The sequence below is a fragment of the Panthera uncia genome (assembly GCF_023721935.1).
Source record: "Panthera uncia isolate 11264 chromosome A3 unlocalized genomic scaffold, Puncia_PCG_1.0 HiC_scaffold_11, whole genome shotgun sequence".
Classification (NCBI taxonomy): Eukaryota; Metazoa; Chordata; class Mammalia; order Carnivora; family Felidae; genus Panthera; species Panthera uncia.
The window spans coordinates 28,715,660-28,738,439 of record NW_026057578.1 but is presented as its reverse complement, the minus strand read 5'-3'; the positions used below and the strand labels follow the sequence as shown (position 1 = coordinate 28,738,439).

The 22,780-nt window shown below is 49.8% G+C and overlaps 2 protein-coding genes, 1 long non-coding RNA gene, 5 other non-coding genes and 1 pseudogene across 9 annotated transcripts; 2 read left to right on the top strand and 7 right to left on the bottom strand.

Moving 5' to 3' along the window:
- The first annotated feature begins 433 nt into the window (after nucleotides 1-433).
- On the top strand, nucleotides 434-5,145 carry LOC125936765 (isoleucine--tRNA ligase, cytoplasmic-like; annotated as a pseudogene).
- A 2,076-nt stretch (nucleotides 5,146-7,221) lies between these two features.
- Nucleotides 7,222-9,442, bottom strand: LOC125936764 (uncharacterized). Its single transcript, XR_007462118.1, has 2 exons — nucleotides 9,241-9,442; nucleotides 7,222-8,789 (listed from the first exon to the last, which is right to left on the bottom strand). It is a non-coding gene; the product is annotated as an uncharacterized LOC125936764 (long non-coding RNA).
- Nucleotides 9,443-11,872: 2,430 nt separating this feature from the next.
- On the top strand, nucleotides 11,873-16,837 carry IDH3B (isocitrate dehydrogenase (NAD(+)) 3 non-catalytic subunit beta). Of its 2 annotated transcripts, none has more exons than XM_049651053.1 (12): nucleotides 11,873-11,921; nucleotides 12,050-12,130; nucleotides 12,239-12,337; nucleotides 12,438-12,558; nucleotides 14,274-14,334; nucleotides 14,411-14,543; nucleotides 14,647-14,780; nucleotides 14,879-14,981; nucleotides 15,068-15,214; nucleotides 15,465-15,559; nucleotides 15,674-15,734; nucleotides 16,704-16,837. In XM_049651053.1, exons 1-12 carry the CDS (start codon nucleotides 11,886-11,888, stop codon nucleotides 16,782-16,784), a joined length of 1,152 nt encoding a protein of 383 aa, XP_049507010.1. In that variant the 5' UTR covers nucleotides 11,873-11,885; the 3' UTR covers nucleotides 16,785-16,837. The 2 variants fall into 2 exon arrangements, with proteins under 2 accessions (XP_049507010.1, XP_049507009.1); XM_049651052.1 differs by having other exon boundaries at nucleotides 16,390-16,837.
- Nucleotide 16,838: 1 nt separating this feature from the next.
- Nucleotides 16,839-22,174, bottom strand: NOP56 (NOP56 ribonucleoprotein). Its single transcript, XM_049651051.1, has 12 exons — nucleotides 22,084-22,174; nucleotides 21,841-21,930; nucleotides 21,346-21,460; nucleotides 20,629-20,790; nucleotides 20,255-20,453; nucleotides 19,700-19,887; nucleotides 19,471-19,622; nucleotides 19,193-19,293; nucleotides 18,678-18,826; nucleotides 18,330-18,451; nucleotides 18,004-18,141; nucleotides 16,839-17,297 (listed from the first exon to the last, which is right to left on the bottom strand). Exons 1-12 carry the CDS (start codon nucleotides 22,084-22,086, stop codon nucleotides 16,923-16,925), a joined length of 1,794 nt encoding a protein of 597 aa, XP_049507008.1. The 5' UTR covers nucleotides 22,087-22,174; the 3' UTR covers nucleotides 16,839-16,922.
- LOC125937188 (small nucleolar RNA SNORD57) lies at nucleotides 18,212-18,283 on the bottom strand. The gene has a single exon (XR_007462283.1). It is a non-coding gene; the product is annotated as a small nucleolar RNA SNORD57 (small nucleolar RNA).
- On the bottom strand, nucleotides 18,546-18,616 carry LOC125937189 (small nucleolar RNA SNORD56). The gene has a single exon (XR_007462284.1). It is a non-coding gene; the product is annotated as a small nucleolar RNA SNORD56 (small nucleolar RNA).
- Nucleotides 19,046-19,130, bottom strand: LOC125937203 (small nucleolar RNA SNORD86). Its single transcript, XR_007462298.1, has one exon. It is a non-coding gene; the product is annotated as a small nucleolar RNA SNORD86 (small nucleolar RNA).
- LOC125937196 (small nucleolar RNA SNORA51) lies at nucleotides 20,012-20,142 on the bottom strand. The gene has a single exon (XR_007462291.1). It is a non-coding gene; the product is annotated as a small nucleolar RNA SNORA51 (small nucleolar RNA).
- LOC125937205 (small nucleolar RNA SNORD110) lies at nucleotides 20,954-21,021 on the bottom strand. Its single transcript, XR_007462300.1, has one exon. It is a non-coding gene; the product is annotated as a small nucleolar RNA SNORD110 (small nucleolar RNA).
- Nucleotides 22,175-22,780: the final 606 nt, after the last annotated feature.

Sequence of the window (22,780 nt, the reverse complement as noted above, 5' to 3'; positions counted from 1 at the left end):
CAGTGTGCTTAAAGAACAGTATGTCATAACCAACTTGGCTTTTCTAACATATATAAGGATGGCCCAGCATTAAAAGGCTCATCCATGAATATTAACAGGTTCAAGGATAAATTTTGTTATTTCGATTAGCAGATACCTATGAGCCAGGAGTTGACAAAAATAACAAAATTCCAGCCTTCACTGAACTTACATTCAAGTGAGAGACAGAGACAAACAAACAAATATGTAATATGACATCTAGTAGTGACTGGGATCATTGGGAAAATAAAGCTGAGGGAGATGATCGATGTCAACGATCTCACATGGTTTGATCTAATACATATGTGCAAGTGTAGCGTTTGATAAAGGTAGATTTCCCATCTGGAAGAAAAGATCATAAATGATGCTAGGGCAATGAGCTAATATTTTTGGAAAAAATAAGGTTAGGCATTTATCTTTCACCTTTTACAAAACTACATTTCAGATAAATGAATGATCTAAACCATGTAAACGCACAAAACCATAATAGCATTAGCAAAAATATTGGAGAATGTATCACCTCAGCTCTTTCTGGGGTGCACTGGTCCGGGGCCCCTTCAGCAACAAAATGGTTCAGCAAGTTGCAGGAAACATGAATTTTCCTGCTGAAGAAGAGAAAATCTTGCAGTACTGTTCTGAAATTAACTGTTTTCAGGCATGCTTAAAGCAATCAAACATAGGCCAAAATTTACATTTCACGATGGGCTTCCTTTTGCAACTGGACCGCCTCACTGTGGATATATACTTGCAGGGACAATTAAGGATACGGTTACCAGATATCCTCACCAGAGTGGGTTTCCTGTTGACAGAAGATTTGGATGGGATTGTCATGGCTTACCTGTGGAATATGATATCGACAAAATATTGGGAATCAGAGGACCAGGGGATGTAGCCAAAACGAGGACTGTAGAGCAGAACAATCAGGGCCAAGCAATTGTGATGAGATATTCTACTAAGTGGAAGTCCAGAGTTATCAGACTTGGCCGATGGATCGACTTTGACACTGACTACAAAATGCTGTGTCTATAATTCATGGAATCTGTCTGGTGGGTCTTTAAACAACCCTATGAGAAAGGCCTTGCGGATAGAGGTGTGAAAGTCATGCCCTTCTCTAACCGCGGGCAACACCCTACTTTCCAACATTGAGTCTCACCAGAAATACAAGGATGTCCAAGGTCCTTTGACATTTGTAACTTTCCTTCGGGAGGAAGATGAACACGTATCCTTGGTTGTTTGGACGACCACTTCCTGAACATTACCCGGTAACCTTGTCCTGTGCGTTAATCCAGATATGCAGTGCGTGAAGATTAAAGATGTTTTCGGGGGAAAATTACTCATTTTAATGGAAGCCATGGTATCAGCTCTTGATAAGTTGGAGAGTGACCATGAGATCCTTGCAAGATTTCCCGGTACCTATCTCAAAGGCGAGAAGTACAGGCCCCTGTTTGACTATTTTGTGTGGGGTAAGGTTGGTGGTGCTTTCGCTGTGTTTACTGATGGCTCTATGCAGGAGGAGGAGGGCACTGGAGTGGTACGCCAGGCTCCTTACTTCGGTGCTCATGACTATCGGGTCTACATGGACTTCAACATCATTCATAAAGACTCTCCTCCTGGGGCGTTCGGTCAGTTGAGTGTCTGACTCTTGGTTTTGGCACAGGTCATAATCTTACGGTTAATGAGTTTGAGTCCCGCATCGGGCTCGGTGCTCACAGTGCAGAGGGAGCCTGCTTGGGATTCTCGCTCTCCCCCTCTCTCTGCCCTTCCCCCACTCGTGCTCTTTCCCTTTCTCTCTCTGAACATACCTAAACTGAAAAAAAAAATTAAAAACCAAAAAAGACTCTCCTCCTGTTTGCCCTGTGGATGCTTCAGGCTGTTTTACTGCGGAAGTGACAGGTTTCACAGGACAGTATGTGAAGGAGGCTGATAAAAATATCATCTGGACCCTGGAGGAAGAAGGCTGACTTCTTGTTGCCCGCAACCTCACTCACCACGACCCTTTCTGCTGGGGGTCAGACACTCCCCTCATGTACCAAGTAGTGCCTGGCTGGTCCTTGTGGGTGGAGCCCAGGGTGGACCAGCTGCTGAGGAGCCATGACCTGTGTTACTGGGTCCCAGAGTTTGTATGGGAAAAGCAACTTGGAAATTGGCTAAAGGATTCACGTGACTGGGCAATTTCCAGAAACAGATACTGGGGCACCCCTATCCCACTGTGGGTCAGTGATGACTTCAAGGAGGCAGCATGCGTTGGATCAATGGCAGAACTTGAAGCGCTATTGGGAGCAAAGATCTCTGATCTCCACAGAGAGACCATCCCTTCCTGCTGTGAAAAGTGTTGTGTCGCGCCTCTGAAGTGTTTGTTGGTTTAAGAATGGCAGCATGCCCTATGCTCCAATTCATTATCCATTTGAAAACAAGAGGGAGTCTGAGGATACATTTTCTACAGACTTCATTGCTGAAGACATTGACCATACAATGGAGGATGGTTTTACACTCTGGTGGTGCTGGCCACTGCTCTCTTTGGACAGCCACCTTTTAGGAATGTGATTGTGAATGGGCTCATCCTGGCAAGTGAAGGCCAAAAAGCGAGCAAACGGAATAAGAATTATCTGGATCCACTTTCAATCATCCATAAATGTGGTGCCTAGGTCCTCAGATTGTATCTGATTAACCCCCCTGTGGTGAGAACAGAAAACCTTTGCTTTAAGGAGGAGGGGGTGCATGATGTCTTGAAGGACATGCTCCTCCCTTGGTACAATACCTATTGCTTCCTCATCCAGAACTTCCTGAAGCTGCAAGAGGAGGAAGAAATGGACTTCCTCTACAATGAGAACACGGTTAAAGAAAGTGCCAACACCCCACACTGGCGGGTCCTGTCCTTCATGCAGTTAGTTGCTTGTTGGGCTCTTTGAGACCAAAATGGCAGCTTACACACTCTATATTGCAATGCTTTGTCTGGTCAAGTTTCTGGATGTCCTGACCAATTGCTATGTCAGGATGAACCACAGAGGGCTAAAGGGTGGAAATGGAGAGGAGGACCGGGTTATGCCCCTGGAGACCTTGTTTAGTATCCTGATTTCTCTGTACGGACTGATGGCCCCTAGACACCTTTTCTTCCTAAATTGGTGTACCGGAATCTAAAGATGTTGACTGACCCCTGTTTCTGTCCAGGACACAGACACCCTCAGCATCCACCACCCCATGCTGCCCCATGTTCGAGAGAAGTTGATTGACAAGAAAATGGAGGGCACAGTATCTGGGATATGGTCTGTGATTGAATGTCGGCGAGTGATTCGAGACCCCAAAACCATTCTGACAAAGTATCTTTTGAAAAAAATTGTGGTTATCTGTCAGCATCCAGAAGCTGTTTTTATTTATTTATTTATTTATTTATTCATTCATTCATTCATTCATTCAATTTATTTTAGAGATAGATCACAAGCGGGGGAGGGACAGAGAAAGGGGGGGAGGGGGAGAGAGAGGGAGAGGGAGAGGGAGAGGGAGAGAGAGAGAATATCCCATGCAGGCTCCATGCACAGCACAGAGCCCAACTTGGGGCTGTTCCCACCACCTGACCCTGACATCATGACTTGACCCGAACCAAGAGTCAGATGCTCAACTGACTGAGCCACTCAGGCACCCCAGGATCAAGAGCTCTTAATGAGATCAAGTCTTTGGAGAAGTATATCACTGAGGAACTGAGTGTTGGAAAAGTTATGCTGTCCACAGACAAAATACACGTACGGGTTTTGCGTCAGGGCAGATCCTGATCCCGTGGTCCTCGGGGAAGCCTCTGAAGGGGGCCTTCAAGGCTGTGATGTGTCCATCAAGCAGCCGAGGGGGGAGGAGCCGGAGTGCTTCCAGGAGAGGGGAACCATTGCTGGAGAAGGCATGAACCAAATGAAGGGGACATTGGTCTCCTGTACGCCTTTGATCAGACAACAGGCAGGACGACGCGGTTTGTACACTTGGCTGCTCAGGCTTTGGTTCTTTTGGGCGTCACCCCTGACCAGTCAATCATGGATGAAGGAGTGGCTCGTATCCAGAAAATTGGCAAAAAGTGCAATCTGGTTGCAACTGATGAAATAGTAGCTTACTATGAAGCAAAGTCTGAAGGCAAGTGTCCGAAAAATGTTATCAAAAGCCACATGGAGTTCATACTTGCCACCATCAAGGCTCCCTTGGAAGCATATCCAGTTCCAACATCAGATAAAGTCCTTACTCCGGGGAAAACACAGTTAAATGGGTCTGACCCGGAAATCACACTCACCCAAGGATTATCCCCGCCGGGCCCTGCTTGTGCATGTTCATCTTAACATGTGTACAAATGCCAGCAAGGTGGAGTATTGCTTCTGGAAAATCCAAGGGCGAGAGTAGGGTGGACCTTTAAAAAAAATTTTTTTTAAACGTTTATTTATTTTTGAGACAGAGACAGACAGAGCATGAACGGTGGAGGGTCAGAGAGAGGGAGACACAGAATCTGAAACAGGCTCCAGGCTCTGAGCTGTCAGCACAGAGCCCGACGCAGGTCTTGAACTCACGGACCGTGAGATCATGACCTGAGCCGAAGTCGGACGCCCAACCCACTGAGCCACCCAGGCGCCCCAGGGTGGACCTTTTAAAACTGAGGTGTTGTTACTAGGATTTTTGGTGTAACGAATACAGGGCTGGCTGCCTTCCATGGTGAAACAGAAATATGAAACCAAACCAACTTACAGAGTCTCACTGGAAAAACACTTCGGGTGGAAGCAGGGTCTGCCCCCACTGTGGGGGGACAGCCCGAGCACTATTCTCCGCCAGTGCATCCACCTGCAGCTCCTGAACACAGGCCCGCAGGAGTGCTTCATGGGAACAGTGGCACTCTCCTGCTCGAAACCCCCCTTGGGCAGAGTGGACTGGCCCACCAAGGTCTTCGGTACGAAGTAGCCAAGGTGTTTGGCCTTTGGAACAGGAAGCTAAATTTCTGAATGAGACTTAAACAGATAAAATTACGAGGAAATCCCCATGAAGACTTTGAACTTAAAGACTGTATGTTTCTGTATTACCAACAACAGCAGACTTCTAACATTCATTACCAGTGTGGTTCAGGCAGCCTTACCCTGGCACATTCCTGTCCCCTACACACACACACACACACACACACACACACGCACAGAGGCACACGCACACTGAAGACAGTCATGTGTAATATGCTCCCTTTGGCCTGAAATTGAAATGGTATTGATTCATGAAGTGACTTGGAACCTCAGAGTGACATTCACACTTAACCATAAATACCTATGCAGACATGTTGAGAGGAAGGCTACAACAGAAACTCAGCACTAGATTTTTCTATACTCGAATTCTCCAAGTGTACGAGGTAGAAGTGATTTAAGTGGCATAGCATAGTGTGTGTGTATATATTCTTTGGTCTTTTAAAATCTATTTGAGGGGCACCTGGGTGGCTCAGTTGGTTGAATGACCGACCCTTGATTTCAGCTCAGGTCATGATCCCAGGGTCATGGGATTGAGCCCTGCATCAGGCTGTATGCTTAGTGTGGAGTCTACTTACGATTCTCCCTCTCTCTCTCTCTCTCTCTCCTTCTGCCCCTCCCCCCCCACACACATACTTTCTCCCTCTCTCTCTCTCTCAAAAATAAAAACTTATTTGAGATCTCTTGAAGAAGCAGACAGTATTGAATATATTTTTAAAAATATTTTGTTTTTAAGGAATCTCTACACCCAACATGGGGCTTGAACTCACAACCCTGAGATCAAATCACATGCTCTACTGACTGAGCCAGCCAGGCGCCCCCAAATATTTCTGCTACCTGGATTTTCTTGGAAAATTTGATGGAATATTTTAAGTTTCAGTAAATCAGAACAATAAACTTTCTCTCAGATAAGAAACGAATTGGAGAATATATTTCTCATCTTTAGGGGAGGACTTGAAACGGAAGTCAGAGCTTTGAAGACAAAGCCTGTCATGTTTCTGTGTCACACAGCTTGTGAGCAGAAATGGTGTGTGGACACCTCGGGGAGTGTCACTAGTCGGCTGGGGGCCTCTGCTCTCCTCCTTCTTGCCGGAATAACTGTCCTAGGTGTTGAATGAACTTGGGAATGGAGGCCTTCCAAGGAGGGGCAACAAGATAATGGAGTCGGAGCCTCTGACTGCAGAGGGCCAACCCAGCCCTGAACCCACTGTCACCGGACTTCTATGTGAGTGGGAAATAAACCCTTCCCTTATCTGGGCTGCAATTATGTTGTACATTGTTCCTTGCACCTGAATCTGATCCTAACTGATACACCTGCCCAGTCCCAGGTGAAGGGTCATGATTAAGGTAAGCCACTGGTTCTCAACTCTGGTCAACTTTTAGAATCATCCAGGGAGCTTGTGAAAAACACCAGTAGGGGCCCCATCCCAGACTGCTACCTCAAACATCTGGCAGTGGCATCCGAATACAGGCATTTTTTAGCAGCTCCCCAGGTGACAGCAAAATACAGCCAGGTATGAAGAATTAGCTTAAGCCAATCAGGACAAACCTCTTCCCCTCTTTCCCAGTCACCCTTGCAGTCAGAGTGGTCATGGACCTAGTTCTGACCTGTGATTCCTAAGTGGAAATCTGCCGAGAGGGTTTCTGGGAAAGCTTTTACATTTCTGGTTAGAAAGAGCAGATGTGGCTGGGCCTCTTCTTTCTTCCCCTTCCCAGCTGAATGCAGAAGTGATGTCTAGAGCTGCAGCAGCCATATGGTGATTATGAGGCACCAAGGATGAGGTTATCATACAACACGCTAAGGTTAGCAGACTGCAAAGTCAGAAAGCTGGGGCCTCAGGGGGTGTCACCAAGCAGTTAAACCAACCCCAGTGACTCCTTAAATTCAGAAATGAGGGGGAAAAAACCCAAACCCTTATTTGTTTAATGAGTTTTCTGTTTATCACGGCAGAACATATTCACAACCTGTAACACATACATGAGTACAGATGCTTTGGGGGCACTCTGTAATGTTTATCACGTGTACCAAGAAAATCAGATTTACGCAGCAATATTGCTGGTAATGGCCCAAACTAGAAACCACCGAAATATCCATCAACTTGGGAAAGGCTCGATAAATTTAGTAAACAGACATTATACAATACCGTGCAGCAAAACAAAACGAGTCTGCTTGTTTTCTAAAACATGGTATCTTAGATTTCTTTAAATTTTTTTTTAACGTTTATTTATTTTTGAGACAGAGAGAGACAGAGCATGAACGGGGGAGGGTCAGAGAGAGGGAGACACAGAATCTGAAACAGGCTCCAAGCTCTGAGCTGTCAGCACAGAGCCTGACGCGGGGCTTGAACTCACGGACCGCGACATCATGACCTGAGCCGAAGTCGGCCGCTTAACCGACTGAGCCACCCAGGCGCCCCGAGATTTCTAAGACATAGTATTGAGTGAAAAAAAGTGCATTATTGGACAGTAAGTATATAGAGCATGAAACTATTTCTTCTAAAGTGCACACCCATCCACTAAAAACAATACTACATACTCTGGGTGCTGTACATGCACAGGAAAAAGGTTTTGAAGGAGGTGAGAACCTGCCTCTGGAGATAGGGCAGGTGGTTTGGGGGCTGTGGCTGGGGTGCTAAGAAACTCTGGCCTTCTTTATAATTTATAATATTTTTTTAAAGGAATGTAATAATTTACTAATTAAAAATATCCAAGCGTAGCGCCTGGGTGGCTTGGTTGGTTGAGTGTCCGACTCTTGATTTTGGCTCAGGTCGTGGTCTCATAGTCTTGAAATTAAGCCCCTCGGGTGAGCTCCTGCTGAGTGCCGAGCCCGCTTTGGATTCTTTCCTCCCTTTCTCTCCGCCCCTCCACCACTCGCTCTGTTTCTCTCACAGAAAAAAGCAGCCCTACTTTCTGAGGGTTCTTGCTAGTCACTGACACCACCTTTCTCATTTCTGACATGACTGGCTTCCTGGTCTCTCCCGCTCTCAGGGGAAGGTTCTGGCACCTGAATCCTCGCCCTTCCCCTGCCTCAGCTGATGACACTATCATGGGTGACTCCCATGGGGACACTGATGACCCATCCAATAATTGTGGGTCCGAGTCCTCTTCTGTAGGAGTCATCTTGAGCTCTCTCTGGCACCCGCTCTGACAGCCCCGTCTGGGACTTCACTATTCCCAGTTCATTATTGCTTCATTATTGCTGGTGGAGAATCCCTCCTTCCCTTCCAACTTACTGCTCAGTGACTCCCACGAGCACTACTCTTAGAATATCTTGGGATCTTTGATCCTCTCCTCACCTGCTTATCCATTAGCTTCTGTCTTTTCTTCCCCCTGGACTCCATGTTGCCAACACCCTCAACTCCCCTGTACCTCTCTCTGGCCAAAAAATATTTTTGGGTGAACCCAAGAATTAGTTTTCTCCGTGAAATTGCACACAATTGTACCATACCATGATAAATTGACATTGCCATCCCAACAGGGTCCTTGGTATTGCCCATAAATTCCGATTTCTCTCAGCCCTAAGACTTGTGTCAGTTTCACTCACTACTCCTCACTCTACATCACCTCCTCAAACATGCCTGCTCTCCTCACCGTGTCCCAGCATGCCATGTTCATCTCACCTCCACAGGGTGGTAGCTGCCTGGTTCAGATCTTCTGTCAGCGGGTGTATCCATTTCCCCAACTGCTTCAGATGTTAGTTGTTAAGTGCTCACAGTTACCCCCTTCTCTGGTGGGTTGTCTATGGACAAGAGGAGCCTCCAAGAGCCAGAGAGATGCCTGGGGGGTTAGGCCATGCAGGGCCTAAGTGAAATGCGGAGTGAAATATAATCTTTATTAGTAACCAAGTCAAGGGTACTAGAGGTAGAACTAAAATTTCATTCTACCTTCATAGTGAAAGGAAATGCTAAATTTCAGTTGGAGGTTAGTAAGAACAAAGATGTGATTTTTGGATTTTCCCCATCGAAGTTCATGATACTGATTTGTATTCGTGGACACCTATAGGCTCTGTGGACCCCAGCTTAGGACCTCCGTACTAGAGGATTTCTAGGCCTAGGAAACTGACATTCAATTCACGCAGCCTCGCACTACATGCTTTGTTTAACTTAACAGTTAAACAGATGGTTTAACCTCTCTCCCCTGCCCAAGAGACTGGTTGAGGAACTTTTCAAGGGTCCTGACTAAACTTCCCTGTTGTCAGGCAGTATCAGTGAGAGATGACTTCCTTGGGGACTTGAAGGCCAGGAGAACTCACCAAGCTCCTAGGGAAGACGCAATGGCCTCCAGACAATGATGGTCTCATCTTCTTGGCTTGAGTCAATTGGAGTCACCCTGTGGGTAGCTACAGGGTGTCACATCAGTTAGCAGATATTGCTTGAATGTCAGGCTGGGCAGAATTTAGGGATGAAAATAACATAGTTATCTTCAAGATAAATTAGTATTTTGGGGGAGGGGGTGGGGGGGCTCAGTTGGTTGAGGATCTGACTCTTGATTTCAGCTCAGGTCATGATCTCAGTGTTGTGAGATCGAGCCCGACATCCAGCTCCCTGCTCAACGCTTGGGATTCTCCCTCTCCCTCTCTCCCTGCCCCCCTCTAAAAAAGAAAAGAAAAGAAAAGAAAATTAACATTTTGGGGGGATAAAAATTAGGTTATTACCAGAGATTGGATCAAGATGGCACATCCCTCTTCTTTTCCACCTTAAATTTCCTCAAGTAAGAGGATATAGATTTCTAAGAAAAGTAAATCTCTCACTTCATCAGAAAGAGTAATATTTGGAGGAGAAAAGTGGTGGTGGATGGCAATGCAGTGTGGAAGGTGGGACTAGGGAGTCTACGGGAACAATGTGGTGATGCTCTGTGGTTTGATTTGTTTCATGGAAATATGTGAATGGGGATGGAGGAGTACATTATATTAATAGTGTACATTAATTATATTAACTATAAATTTACAACAGCCTTATATTTACACAGCACTTGTCGTTTGCTCAAGGCTCCTACTTAATCTTTAAAAATCTATAAATCTTTTCATCCCACGACTGTAGAGATTGCGCTGTCTAAAGGAATGCAGAGAAGGAAGCACAAAGCCTGTACTTGGTCCCTAAGAATAGAATGACTACATTCCCCTGGGCACCTGGGTGGCTCAGTTGGTCAAGTGTCCGACTTCAGCTTAGGTCGTGATCTTGTGGTTTGTGGGTCTGAGCTCCGCATCCGGGTCTGTGCTGACAGCTCAGAGTCTGGAGGTTGCTTCATTTGGATTCTGTTTCTCCCTTTCTCTCTTTCCCGCTTGCGCACTCTCTCTCTCTCTCTCAAAAATAAGTAAACATTTAAAAAAATTTAGAAGACTACATTCCCTCCCTTCGGCTGCCAGAATGCCCTGCACCTTTTTTTGATGGATGCAGTATATAAATTACAGAGAGTTAGTATTTAACTTTCAGTGTATCATCTGGGGGTGCCTGTTAAAAATGTATTTTCTGGTGCCCCGGCCTTGAGATTCAAATTCTGCAAGTCTGGGGTAGAACTCCTAAGTCTGCATCTTTAACAAGTGCTGCTGGGGCGCCTGGGTGGCTCGGTTGGGCGGCCAACTTCGGCTCAGGTCATGATCTTGCGGTCTGTGAGTTTGAGCCCAGCGTCAGGCTCTGTGCTAACAGCTCAGGGCCTGGAGCCTGCGTCAGATTCTGTGTCTCACCACCCCCCCCGCCCCGCCCCTCCCCAACTTGTGCTCTGTCTCATTCTGTCTCTCAAAAATAAATGTTAAAAAAAAATTAAAAACAAAAAACAAGTACCACTGGTCCACTTGGGACAGGTGATCCAAAACCACACTGCTAGAATATCGGTTTAGGCAAAATCCTCCTGTGTCGTTTTGTTTTTAGGCAGGTCATCTGAAAGCAGCACGTGAATGGAATTAAAAAAATCAATATGGGGGCACCTGGGTGGCTCAGTTGGTCAAGCATAGGGACTTCAGCTCAGATAATCTCATGGTTTGTGGGTTTGAGCCCCCTGTCGGGCTCTGTGCTGACAGCCTGGAGCCTGCTTTGGATTCTGTGTCTCCTTCTCGCTATCCCTCCCCTGCTCATGCTCTCTCTCTCTCAAAAACAAATAAACATTAAAAAATCACAAAAAAAAGCAGTCTGGGAGCACCTGCCTGGCTCAGTCGGTAGAGCCTTTGATTCATGATCTTGAGGGTTGTGAGTTTGAGCCTTCCATTGGGTGTAGAGATTACTTTAAAATAAAATCTTAAGAAAATCAGTTCAAAATTTCCCTTTGGTCCCACTTACATGCTTGAGATAATTTCTGTCTCCAACTAATGGTTCTGCCCAGGGTGGTCGAGGCCTGGGACACACTTTTAGGGAAACAACTGTCAGAGCAAAGAACAAGACCACATAGGAAGAAACAACGAGGAAACGTGATTAATACAGAGTAACTGGGCAGGCTAGGAGACTGCCGGAGAAACCAGACACACAACCTTCCCCCAAGGACTGTGTTGTGTTCATTAATGTTTTTAGTCCCTGACATACGGAATGTTCAGTGCGTATTGCTTAAAAGAGTTACCATGGCATAGAGACAAAAACATTAAGAAAGGACAGATTCCTCAGTATTGTTTCTCACCCCGTTAAACTCCGGCACTCGTTCCCTAAGCATGAAATCTCATATTCTCCTTTAGTGTTAGTTTCAACATAAATTAAATATGGAGCCCCAAAACAAAGTAGCAAAGTGTGTGTGTCCCTTCACGCTCCACGGCAAGGGATAAGCAGAAGAGTCAAGAGCAGAAGGAAAGCAGAGAGCGGCTAGCGTTGGTCCGGGCAATGGAGACTCGCTCACTGCCCTACAACAGACCGGAAATCGGGGTCGGGCCCGCGCGGGCTTCTGACGTCACTTCCCCCGCGACTTCCTGCGGAGGACATGGCGGCTCTCAGCGGTGTCCGCTGGCTGACCCGGGTGAGGCCTGGGGTCAGGTCGTGCCGGGGGCGGGTGGGGGTGCGGCGGGTGTGTACCAGGCTCACTGCAGTATTCGGGGTGTGGGACCCCCGTACCCGACCTCACGGGCGTGTGCGTCTCTGTCTCAGGCGCTGGTCGCCGCCCCGAATTCCGGGACATGGAGGAACCTGTGTACCTCTGCCGTGGCGCACGCCGCCTCTCGAAGCCAGGTAAGGGAAAGTCCGGCTCCGGTCTGTCCACGCGCCTGTTCCCTCGTCCCCCGCTCCCCGGGACCAGTGCTCCCACCCCAGCTGTAGCTCTGATGGTCCCGCTGGCAGGCTGAGGACATGAGGGTGGAGGGCGCCTTTCCCGTGACCATGCTGCCAGGCGACGGCGTGGGGCCTGAACTGATGCACGCTGTCAAGGAGGTGTTCAAGGTGAGTGACGTCGGGGAGTCAGCCAGCACACACTAATGGGGCGGGTTGGAAAGGACTTACCCCATCGTGACCCAGAGATTTTGGGGACCTGTCCCTGAAGGCTGCCTCTGTCCCAGTGGAGTTCCAGGAGCATCACCTGAGCGAGGTGCAGAATATGGCATCTGAGGAGAAGCTGGAGCAGGTGTTGAGTTCCATGAAGGAGAACAAGGTGGCCATCATTGGTACGTGTGCCCCCTTGCTATTCCACCCATATGCCTTTTAAAATCACGCGAGTTGGGGCGCCTGGGTGGCTCAGTCGGTTGGGCGGCCGACTTCGGCTCAGGTCATGATCTCGGGGTGAGTTCGAGCCCCGCGTCAGGCTCTGTGCTGACAGCTTGGAGCCTGGAGCCTGTTTCGGATTCTGTGTCTCCCTCTCTGACCCTCCCCCGTTCATGCTCTGTCTCTCCCTGTCTCAAAAATAAATAAAACGTTAAAAAAAATTTTTTTTTAAATAAAATCACGCGAGCAAACGTTCTTTAAGCTTCTTTTGGCACATACTAACACCTTAAGTCCCCCAGGCTCCCATCACTATTTTGTGGTGGCCATTTGTTTCTTCTGTTTGGGACCCAGGAGTTGAGAGATAATGTGAGCTGCCTGTGCAGGAGGGTTTCAAGGGTTTGAAGTCTGTCAGGGGGCTATATCATGGGTCATCAAATCTTGTTAATTGTGTTTCTTGAATGCCATTTCTAGCTTCCTCTTTTCTTTTGTCTTCCCCCCTCCTTCCCTGCTTTAATCTCCCTATTAGAGTTTTTTTTGGCTTGCAGTTCTGCCCCTACAATCTGTCTTCTGCATCTGTTCTTTTGGAAAGACCGACATGGCTTTGCCAGACCCTGCCTTAGCGTGGGAGAGTAAGTTCTTCGTAAACTGACTTTCAGCTTTTCTGCCTCCATTTCAATAACACTTGTTGTGTGCTTGGGGCACACTGGACTGTTAGTTTTCAAATACTATCTTGATTTACATTGTTACTTCTGCCCGGAATGTTCTTCCTTTGATGCTGTTAGAATAGTCCTCACTTACCCTGCTATAGTTTCCTAGGGCTACTGTAGAAATCACCTGAAAGTTAGTGTCTTAAAGTAACAAATATGTTCTCTTACAGTTCTGGAGGCTAGAATCCCAAAATTAAGGTGTTGGCCAGGCTTCCTCTGAAGGCTTAGGGGAGAATCATTCCTTGCCTCTTCCAGCTACTGGTGGCTCTTGGTGTTTCTTAGCTTGTAGATGCATCGCTGCAATTTCTGCCTCATTTTTCGAACAGCTTTTCTCCCACTGTGTCTGTGTATCTGTTTCTCTTTTGTTTCCTGGATAAAGACTTGACACTGGATTTCGGGCCCACCGTAATTCAAGATGATTTCATCTCTAGATCCTTAATTATGTCTATAAACACCGTTTTCCCAAATAAGGTCACACTTACAGGTCCTGAGGGTTAGGGCATGGACATTTCTTGTGGGCTCACTATTCAACCTACTCTACCCACTTAACCTAAGATTTGGCTGAAGTGCCAGCTGTTTTCATAAATTTCTTGATATTACAAGAGAGAATTTCTATTCTGTGCTTCCGTGTACGACATTAATACCTCTCCTGTGGTACTTATCGTGTCTTTCATATTATTCGTCTTTCCCAATGTCTTGTTTACGTTTTGAGGACAGGAATTGTGTATTGTGTTTTTTGGTTGATATCCCTAGTACCTGATACATGGTCAGTATTCAATAAGTATTGGTTGAAAAAATGTCAAATAGACCTGCAAGCATCAGTTTCTTGTCTCCAGAGGCATTTAAGAGTCAGTGATTTGGGAGTGGGAGAGGAGAGTCTGGGTTGCATCATGTCACTGAGAGGGTTGGACACTGATCTGGGTTCCCTTGGTCTTAGCCTGTGCCCTCCCCCTCCCCCTTTGTTTACACAGGAAAGATCCATACCCCGATGGAGTATAAGGGAGAACTGGCCTCCTACGATATGCGACTGAGGTAAGTGGCGGGGGCCGTGGGTCAGAGGAGTCCTGGGGCACCAGGCAGAGTGCTGATGGCTCTGCCCCACCCTCAGGCGTAAGTTGGACTTGTTTGCCAACGTAGTCCACGTGAAATCGCTTCCTGGGTACAAGACTCGACACAACAATCTAGATCTCGTGATCATTCGAGAGCAGACAGAAGGGGAGTACAGCTCACTGGAACACGAGGTGAGGCCCTGGAAACTGGGGAGGGCAGGGGTGAAGGGAGAGAGCGGCATGGCTCCTTCCCTTGTTTTCAGGGTCACCTGGCTGTTTTTCTTTTCTTATCCAGAGTGCAAGGGGTGTGATTGAGTGCTTGAAGATCGTCACCCGAACCAAATCTCAGCGGATTGCAAAGTTTGCCTTTGACTATGCCACCAAGAAGGGGCGGGGCAAGGTCACGGCTGTTCACAAGGCCAACATCATGTGAGGGACATGTCTTTGCATGGGATAGGAGCCAGCCCCTGAGAAGGTAGCTCCTTGCACTTTCTTGATTGAATCTGTTCCCTTTGGCCCACGGACAGGAAACTTGGGGATGGGTTGTTCCTGCAGTGCTGTGAGGAAGTTGCTGAACTGTACCCCAAAATCAAGTTTGAGACAATGATCATAGACAACTGCTGTATGCAGGTAATGTCCTCCCCGTGTCTCCACCCTCAGAGTGTCCGGGATGGGCACGGAGCAGAACTTCTCCATGCCGCCATTTTGCCTCCTAGCTGGTGCAGAATCCTTACCAGTTTGATGTGCTGGTGATGCCCAATCTCTACGGGAACATTATTGACAATCTGGCTGCTGGCTTGGTTGGGGGAGCTGGTGTGGTCCCTGGTGAGAGCTATAGCGCAGAGTATGCGGTCTTTGAGACGGTACGTGAGGTCACCTCTTCTCTTCGCCCCCCCGGCCCTCTCTGCATGCCTGGCTTCTGACTTCAGGTCCCTTGACAGCTGCCCTCCGATGCATCCCCCTCCTCAGTGACCCTGGTGTGTTCTTCCCCCCACTGCCTTATGCTTCTACCCTGGGTATCTGACCTGAGCTCTCTTCCTCAATGCCCTTCCCTGACCTCAGCCTCTGTGTAACCTCTGCTCCTAGTGACTCTGGCCTGCCCTCTCTCCACAGGGCGCCCGGCACCCATTTGCCCAGGCAGTGGGCAGGAACATAGCCAACCCCACAGCCATGCTGCTGTCAGCTTCCAACATGTTGCGGCATCTCAAGTAGGTGTTGGTGGGTTGGGGCAGGAGGCTGGGTGTTTTAAGGGGGAGCACAGGTGGGGAAATCAGGGGGATGATGTGGGGAGAATCTCAGTTTCTTCCTGTCTACATTGACAGTCTTGAGTATCACTCCAACATGATTGCAGATGCCGTGAAGAAGGTGATCAAAGTTGGCAAGGTGAGTTAGAAAGGCTGTGGGTTTCGGGGCCTCAGCACTCCTCTTTGGGGAACCTGAATCGGGGCCTCCTTTCCCTCCAGGTCCCCAGAACATCTTCTGTGCTCTGATCTTCCCCTGCAGCTCTCAGGGCTGTTCCTCACCTTTCTTCTCCTGGCTGTTTCATCCTCTGAGTCTCCTTTGCCTCTTGGTTACTGTCTGCTATGCCCTCTTTCCTGCTCCATCCATCGGCTCTTTTGTGGCTGCTGTCTGGGGGAGGGTGTGGGGGCCAGAGGAGCAGAGGGAGGTAGCAGGCAGGATGAGGCACAGGTGTCTGCTTCTCCACACCTGCAAGCCCTTCCTCATCTGCATTCCCCTGCCTTCCGTCCTCCCACGTGGTCTGAAGTCCTCCAGGATTTGCATCTCCCATCTCACTTCACGCTCAGCCTCCCTCCCATCCTGCTCAGGCTGCAGCATAGCTCTGATAGTGGCTCTGGCCCAGACAGGAGTGGGGGAGCCCATGCTCTTCCAAACCTGGCCACCTCCTTGCGATTCTGCTGCATTGCATCTTTTCTGGCCTTGTCATTCCTTCTTGGATTCCATGCCCATCACATTGCCCTATCCCCTTCATGGGCTCTCTTCTCTTCTTCCCCACGGCTTTTGCCGGTGGTGGCTGTAGGTGCGGACTCGAGACATGGGCGGCTACAGTACCACAACCGACTTCATCAAGTCTGTCATCGGCCACCTGCACCCCCACGGGGGCTAAACCCCTTTATTCCCTCCAACCTCACAAGGACCATACTACCTACACCTCCCTTCAGTACAGTGGACCAGAGAAGAGCTCTTAAACCTTTTAGACCATAATCATCTGGGCAGAGCCTAGGTTGTCCTGGGGCTGGCTTCCTTAGGGACCTGTGTATTACTAGGTGGGGGTAGGGGGCCGCCTAGGGACGGGGCCTAGGCCACAGGGATGATGACCATTCTCCCCTACAGGTTCGAACTTCTGACATGGGTGGCTATGCCACCTGCCAAGACTTCACTGAGGCGGTCATTGGTGCTCTGCCTCACCAGTAGGTCCCATCCACACCCATAGCCATGTAAGGTGTTCAATAAAACAAATATACGGACTCCTGTGAATTTGTTTTTATTGGGATATAAGGGATGGGTTGGGAAATGCCATGTGGGTTATGCCCCACCGGGAAAATGTCCGCTCTAATCTTCCTGGGAGAACTTCTGGAGCTTTTTCTTTTTCTTGGAGCTGCTGCTCTTGCTGCCAACAGCCTCTTCTGGTCCACTGCTGAGTGGCTCCTCCTTGGAAGAGAATTTCCTCTTTTTCTTAGGGATGCTCCTGTTTGCTGCCTCTTCGGCATCACTAACTGGTTCCTCTTTGGGGAAAGATTTCTTCCTCTTAGGAAGACTTCCGCTGCCAGCGGTCTCTTCAAGATCACTACTAACCAGCTCCTCCTTGGAAAAAGATTTCTTTTTCTTGGGTTTGGAGACAGAAACCGATGGGTCTTCCATTCCGTTCTCCTGAGGAGTCTCCTGGGGCTTTTGCTTTTTCTTCTTCTTGGGTCTCTCACTTATCTCCTAAAGAGAAAAATGGGCATGAAACTATCTTCCGTCGTATGCATGTGCGCACCTCTGAAAATTCCAGCAACTAAATAGGGCAGAGAAACTGGTGGGAATAGTGTGAAAATCGCCCAGTGTTTCGGAAAGGATTTCTAACTATAGGCAAGATGCTGCAAACCCATCCCCAAGGGGACTCCCACTTAAGGAGGATATGTTGCTGTCTAAGCCCATGAAATAGCTATAGAAAAACACACAATAGAACCATCATGCCATGTTCCAAAGGGGACCCTGAAAGACTACTTGACAAACTGGGCGCTGCATGAAAATCCTGGGGAGGACCCTAACCTAGCACACATCGTGGAGACCTCCCTGCCCCAAGCCCCACTGTGAAATGCTACCACCTCCGGACACACGTCTGAGAACACGCAGAGCAGGAATTTACACTACCCCCGGTTGAGGACTCCTGGGAGGCAGCCGAGGACAGAACACTTGCCCAGGGACCGGGTGTGTTACAACCAGCTCTCTGGGCTCCTGAGCCAGTTCTCTCAGCACCTATCTCCTTCCTATAGAATCAAGAGGTAGTTTGAGATGTTTCAGGTCCTGATTTTAGTCCAAAAGCCTGGACTTGAGACCATGATGTGAGGTAGCACATCCTCTGTTCTGCTGTCAAGAACCCTATACCCAGGGCCTTCACCCTGGGCTGAGGGTTGGCCTGCCCACTGACCTCACACTCCTCCAGGGTACTACTGCTGTTTTCCGAAGACGCGAGGGCAAGGGCGGCCAGCCGTTTCTTCTCCTTCTTCAAGCGTTTCTTCTCCTGCTTCTCCAGCTTCCTGGCCATCTCAGCAGCCGCTTCCTCTGCCTGGCCAAAGAAAAGTGCTGAAAAGGCCCTGAAGACTGCAGGTTCTCTAGGCCTCCTTTCCGGCTTCACTGGATCAGGCTCATTAAATCAGTTTTTTTGCCTCCACTCTACAAAGTCAGGCTAAGCCAGTTCATCACCTCCAACAGCCAGCTCTGGTCCTCCCCCCACCCAGCAAAGCCCAAACTGACCTGAACCATCGCCTCCTTCATGACATCCAGATTCTTTCGTGGAATCTCTCCTGTCTCATAGAAGGACAGCCGCTCCTCAACTTGCTCTCGAAGCTTCTCCCCAAATACACTTGTGGGCACCTCTGGATGTGTGTGTGTGCGTGCGTGTGGGTAAACAAAGCCCGTCAGCTCCTAAAGGGCCAGCTTCTCCCCACCGTATTCCCTCTACCCTCAGCTTCACTCAGACCCAAGGTATCAACACTCACTAGGTGAACTGCTGTTGACGAAAAATATTGCCATCATTGTAGAAGCTGCTAGGTAGTCAGCCTCCCCTCCTCCCAGCCCCTTCTCCTCCAACCCCACCCATACCAGAGAAGCAATCAATTCGTGAGGCAATACTGCATTTGTTTGCCAGGTATCGGGAGATGCGGCCTTTGTTCTTGGCAGCTGCTCGGCCAATGAAGGTGGAGTGGAAAATGAGTCCATATTTTGGGGTGTTACCCCTTGTCTTCAGGGCTCTGGGAGAAGAATATTTAGTGGGGAGTTTAAGATCAGAAATCTCAACCCCACCAGCCGAGGCAGCTCCTCCCCTCCCGTGCTCCCAGTCTCCAAAGTGAGCCTTAGGCTGGACTGGGTCTCTACACCCCCACCTCATGCCAACCCACAGCTCCCAGAGGCAGAGGGAAGGCATCCAATGTCGCTGACCTGGAAATCTGGTCCCTTTGCTGGGCCCTGGGAATCACTCAGACACCAGGACTGGCCATCACCCCATAGCAGAGGTCTGTATAGGTCAGGGAGCCCTGGTCAGCCATCACCGTGATCCCCAAACAAGCAGTGGGCACCGCAAGTGGCACCTGTGTGTGGGCAGGTGCCCTCACTGGTACCTGAACAGGGCCTTTTCAGCCCCAAGGATCTGCACTGTGGACGCTGGATACTTGGCCAGGTTGGTGAGGCTGCCAGCATGAGCAATGAGACGTGCACCTACCTAGAAAAGGATTCAAGGAATTAGAGAAGCTGGAATTGCCACTCTACCAACTGCATAATTCCGCTTCACCCGTCATCAAGTGCAACTGGGGAAGATTAACAATGGGTCAGAAAATACAGCAGTATGGACCTCTGTTGTAATAGTCCTTAACCCCATGTTGTGTTCCCCCTGACGCACCGCTTCCCCAATTAGCGCTGATAGGCTGGGGGCTACTTGGCTCATCTTGGATCGCAGGTAAGTGTGTAGGCTCTGGCGGTACTCTGACAAAGACACCACACGACTGGAGAAGCTCTCGATGTTTATCAAGTCGATGGCTGATATGTCCATGCCTAAGGGACACCAAGAGTGAATGCAAGACCAGATATTCACAGCCCCAAACTTATTCCGGCCACTAAGCTGTACTGACCCATGGAGGACCGCGAGGCATCCAGAATAGCCTTAGCCTTGGCTCCATCCATTGTCAGCTCTTCCAGCTTCTCCAGCTTGTCTTCATTCAGCTCCCTTCGGTTTCCAATGAACTGAGCGAGGCGGCAGTATGTAGCATTGTCATTGATGATCTTCACCAGCTCAGGAAAGTGATACCCGTACCACTCCCTGCAAAAAGCCAGCACAGTCACTCCCTGCCCAGCTGCCAGGTCTCAAAGCTATAGCCTCAACCCTCTCCATTTCTATTCTTTGCCTGAAGAACAGGAAACAAGTCAGATTTAAAACGTCAACTCCATGTCCCCCCATTCACAATACAGACCAGGCAAAGCACCTGGGCTGGGGTGTATATGGGTGGATTTACTCTGCCTCCTCTTTCTGTACAGTCAGTGTAAGAACACAGCCTGTGGTAAGCACCGGGAGGCTCAGCCCCACCCCATGCAGTTTTGCCGGCAGGAGCCAGTCCTGACTTCAGCATTCAAATTAGTTAAACCACAGGCCAAAGACCCCCTTCTCAGGGGTTGCTCAGGCTCTTTACCTGACACGCATGGAGAAAGTATTGATGTCCTTATCCAGCTGGTCCAGGAGACTAATGGATTGGATAATCATATTGTCTACCCGGTTCACATTAAACTTAACTTTGGCACGGGAATAGCTGTGTCCCAGCCCCAACTGGGCTTTACAAGCAGACAGATCTGTCAGACCCTTCACCAGGTTGTGGAAGTGCAGACGAACCCCTGGAGGAGAGCGAGACTGTGAGCAAGGGAAGGTTCTAAGCCAACCTCTGCACCCACGGGCACCAGCCAAGCAGAAGGGCTTCCCAGAAGCAACCTTAGGCTAAGCACCCTGTTAAGTTTCCAGATCCCCCCTCAGAGATGCCACGAATGTAGTGAATGTTAATAGCAGTCCCACCTCGCAGGATCTCAGCTATCACGCCTCCAGTCTGGCAGTTGTACCCTAACTCTTCTTGTATAGCAGCACCGATTTTGGGGTCTCCAACCCCCAAGAGTACTTTCTTCTTTTTGGATGGCAGGTGTGTCTCCAAGAGCAGGCGGAGGTCCTCGTGAACAACACCTCACGGCAGAGAACAGAGAGCTTCCACTAACATACTGAAGAATGCTTAACTCATAAAAGGGATCCTGTCACCCTAAACGCTGATTAAGTGATAGACTTATCCTATGTTGGTCCCACAGGGCATGCTGGGATGGCACACCTAGATCCTTCCTTGCTTCAGGCTTTGCTCAGAGACATGGAGACATCAATGATTGCACTCAGGGGATTGACAGATTCACGTCATCACTGCAAAGCCTGCATCAACCATGGAAGGAACAGGACTCAGGTCCAATTGCAAGCGTGTGCAATATATAATTGAAGCCTTCAACACACCCTAGGGCGCTGTGTAAATAAGCATTCAGTGCCTGATTTGCCTTCTGGAATAATCTTTTTTTCTTGGCTCTTCTGTATCAAAACCGCCTTTTCCAAGCACTTCGACAATTACCAGAGAACCACCTTTACCATCAAACCATGCCACCCTACCGGATTTCACCTATGGAGCATTTATCTCTAGAAGGCCCACAAAGAAATAACATCGACTTATCTCCGTAAAATACTTGGTGGTGGCCGACTCACCTTCAGACACAGCGTTGGCATTTTCCAAGGCAACCTGGGACGAGGCAAAGGGACAAAAGGCCACGAGACGAACGATATTGTGGAACTTGCCCAGGTTGAGCACGCACTCTTCCACCTTGGGGAAGAAACAGGATGAGCGGTTTTCTTCCCTGGCTCTTGCCTCTAGGGCGCAGTAAAGCAGCGGTTCTCAGCCCTGCACGCATGTTTAAGAACCAACCGAACGCTTTGAAAACGAGCCGAGTATAGGCCCTGAATCCCGGTCGGCTTCATCGTACGGGGTGCAACCCGGGGGGGGCTTACTTGCAAGTGCTTCTAACGCGACACTAATTACGAACGCAGGTAAGGACCCCCCCACACACACCGCCAAGTCGGGAGCTTTCAGGCCCAGCGCACCCCCCAAAGCGCGACCGGCCACGTGGGAGCGCGCGGTGCATGCCGGGGCCCGGCGGCCCGAGGAGCTGTGGCGCGGCCGGCAAGCCCACCGCTTCCACTCACCTGCGGCAGCAGCAGGCTGATCTCCTCCACCTCCTTCAGCGCCAGCAGCGCGTAGCCGACCGCGTGCTCGAAGAGCACGTGCAGCAGCACCTGGAACGGGAGCCGGGGCGCGAGCGTCAGCGCGGTTCCCGAGTTCACCCGGCCCCGCTCCCAGGGCAGATTCCCGCCCCGGCCCGGGCTCCCGCCCGAACTCAGGCCCAAACCTCGGCCTTCGCCTCACCCGCACCCGCTACCACTCCTCACCATGGCGCCTGCTCCTGGCCCGGCTCGCAATGCGGCGAGTGGGCTCCGGCGCGCGGAACCGGGCTCCGGAAGCCACGCCTCCGCGCCGCCGGCCAATCAGAGACCGGGGACGATACCTTTGCGGGCCTTCGGAGGGGTGCGCCGCGGTGGTATCGCCCGGAGGGCGGGAGGTGGGAGCGCGAGCGCGCGGGCTGCCTTGCGGCCTCCGCTGCAGCGCGGGTCGGCTTGGTTGCCGGGGACGCGCAGGATGCGGCCTGGCCAGCAGGCCGCAAAGCAGTTTGGGAAGGCGCTTTCCCAGATAATATTCCAGCCCCAGGTCTTCATCATAGGAATTGTGGATGCAGAGCTCGGCAGAGACCGGGCGGGAGGTCCCGTGCGGGCCGCGGCGACTATTCCCACGCGGAAACTGTTGCCGAGCCCGCTTTCCGTAACGCGGGTGATCTAGAGCCCCGGACCCCTCCCTGCTCCCCACGCCTCCCGGGACCCCTTCGTCCCCGCCTCCCACTCGGGGACCACCCTGCTCCCGCGGATGGAAGCGGGGCCTGGGGCGCGATGGCGCAGACCCGGAGGAAACGGCTTTTCGTGGCCCGCTTTGAGCTTTTCGGTTGTATTTTGTTTATTACTTTAAAAAATGAGGGTGGCAGGCGATACAGTAGAAACGAACGACAGTCTCACCTGTTCCTTGGTCGGCTTCTGG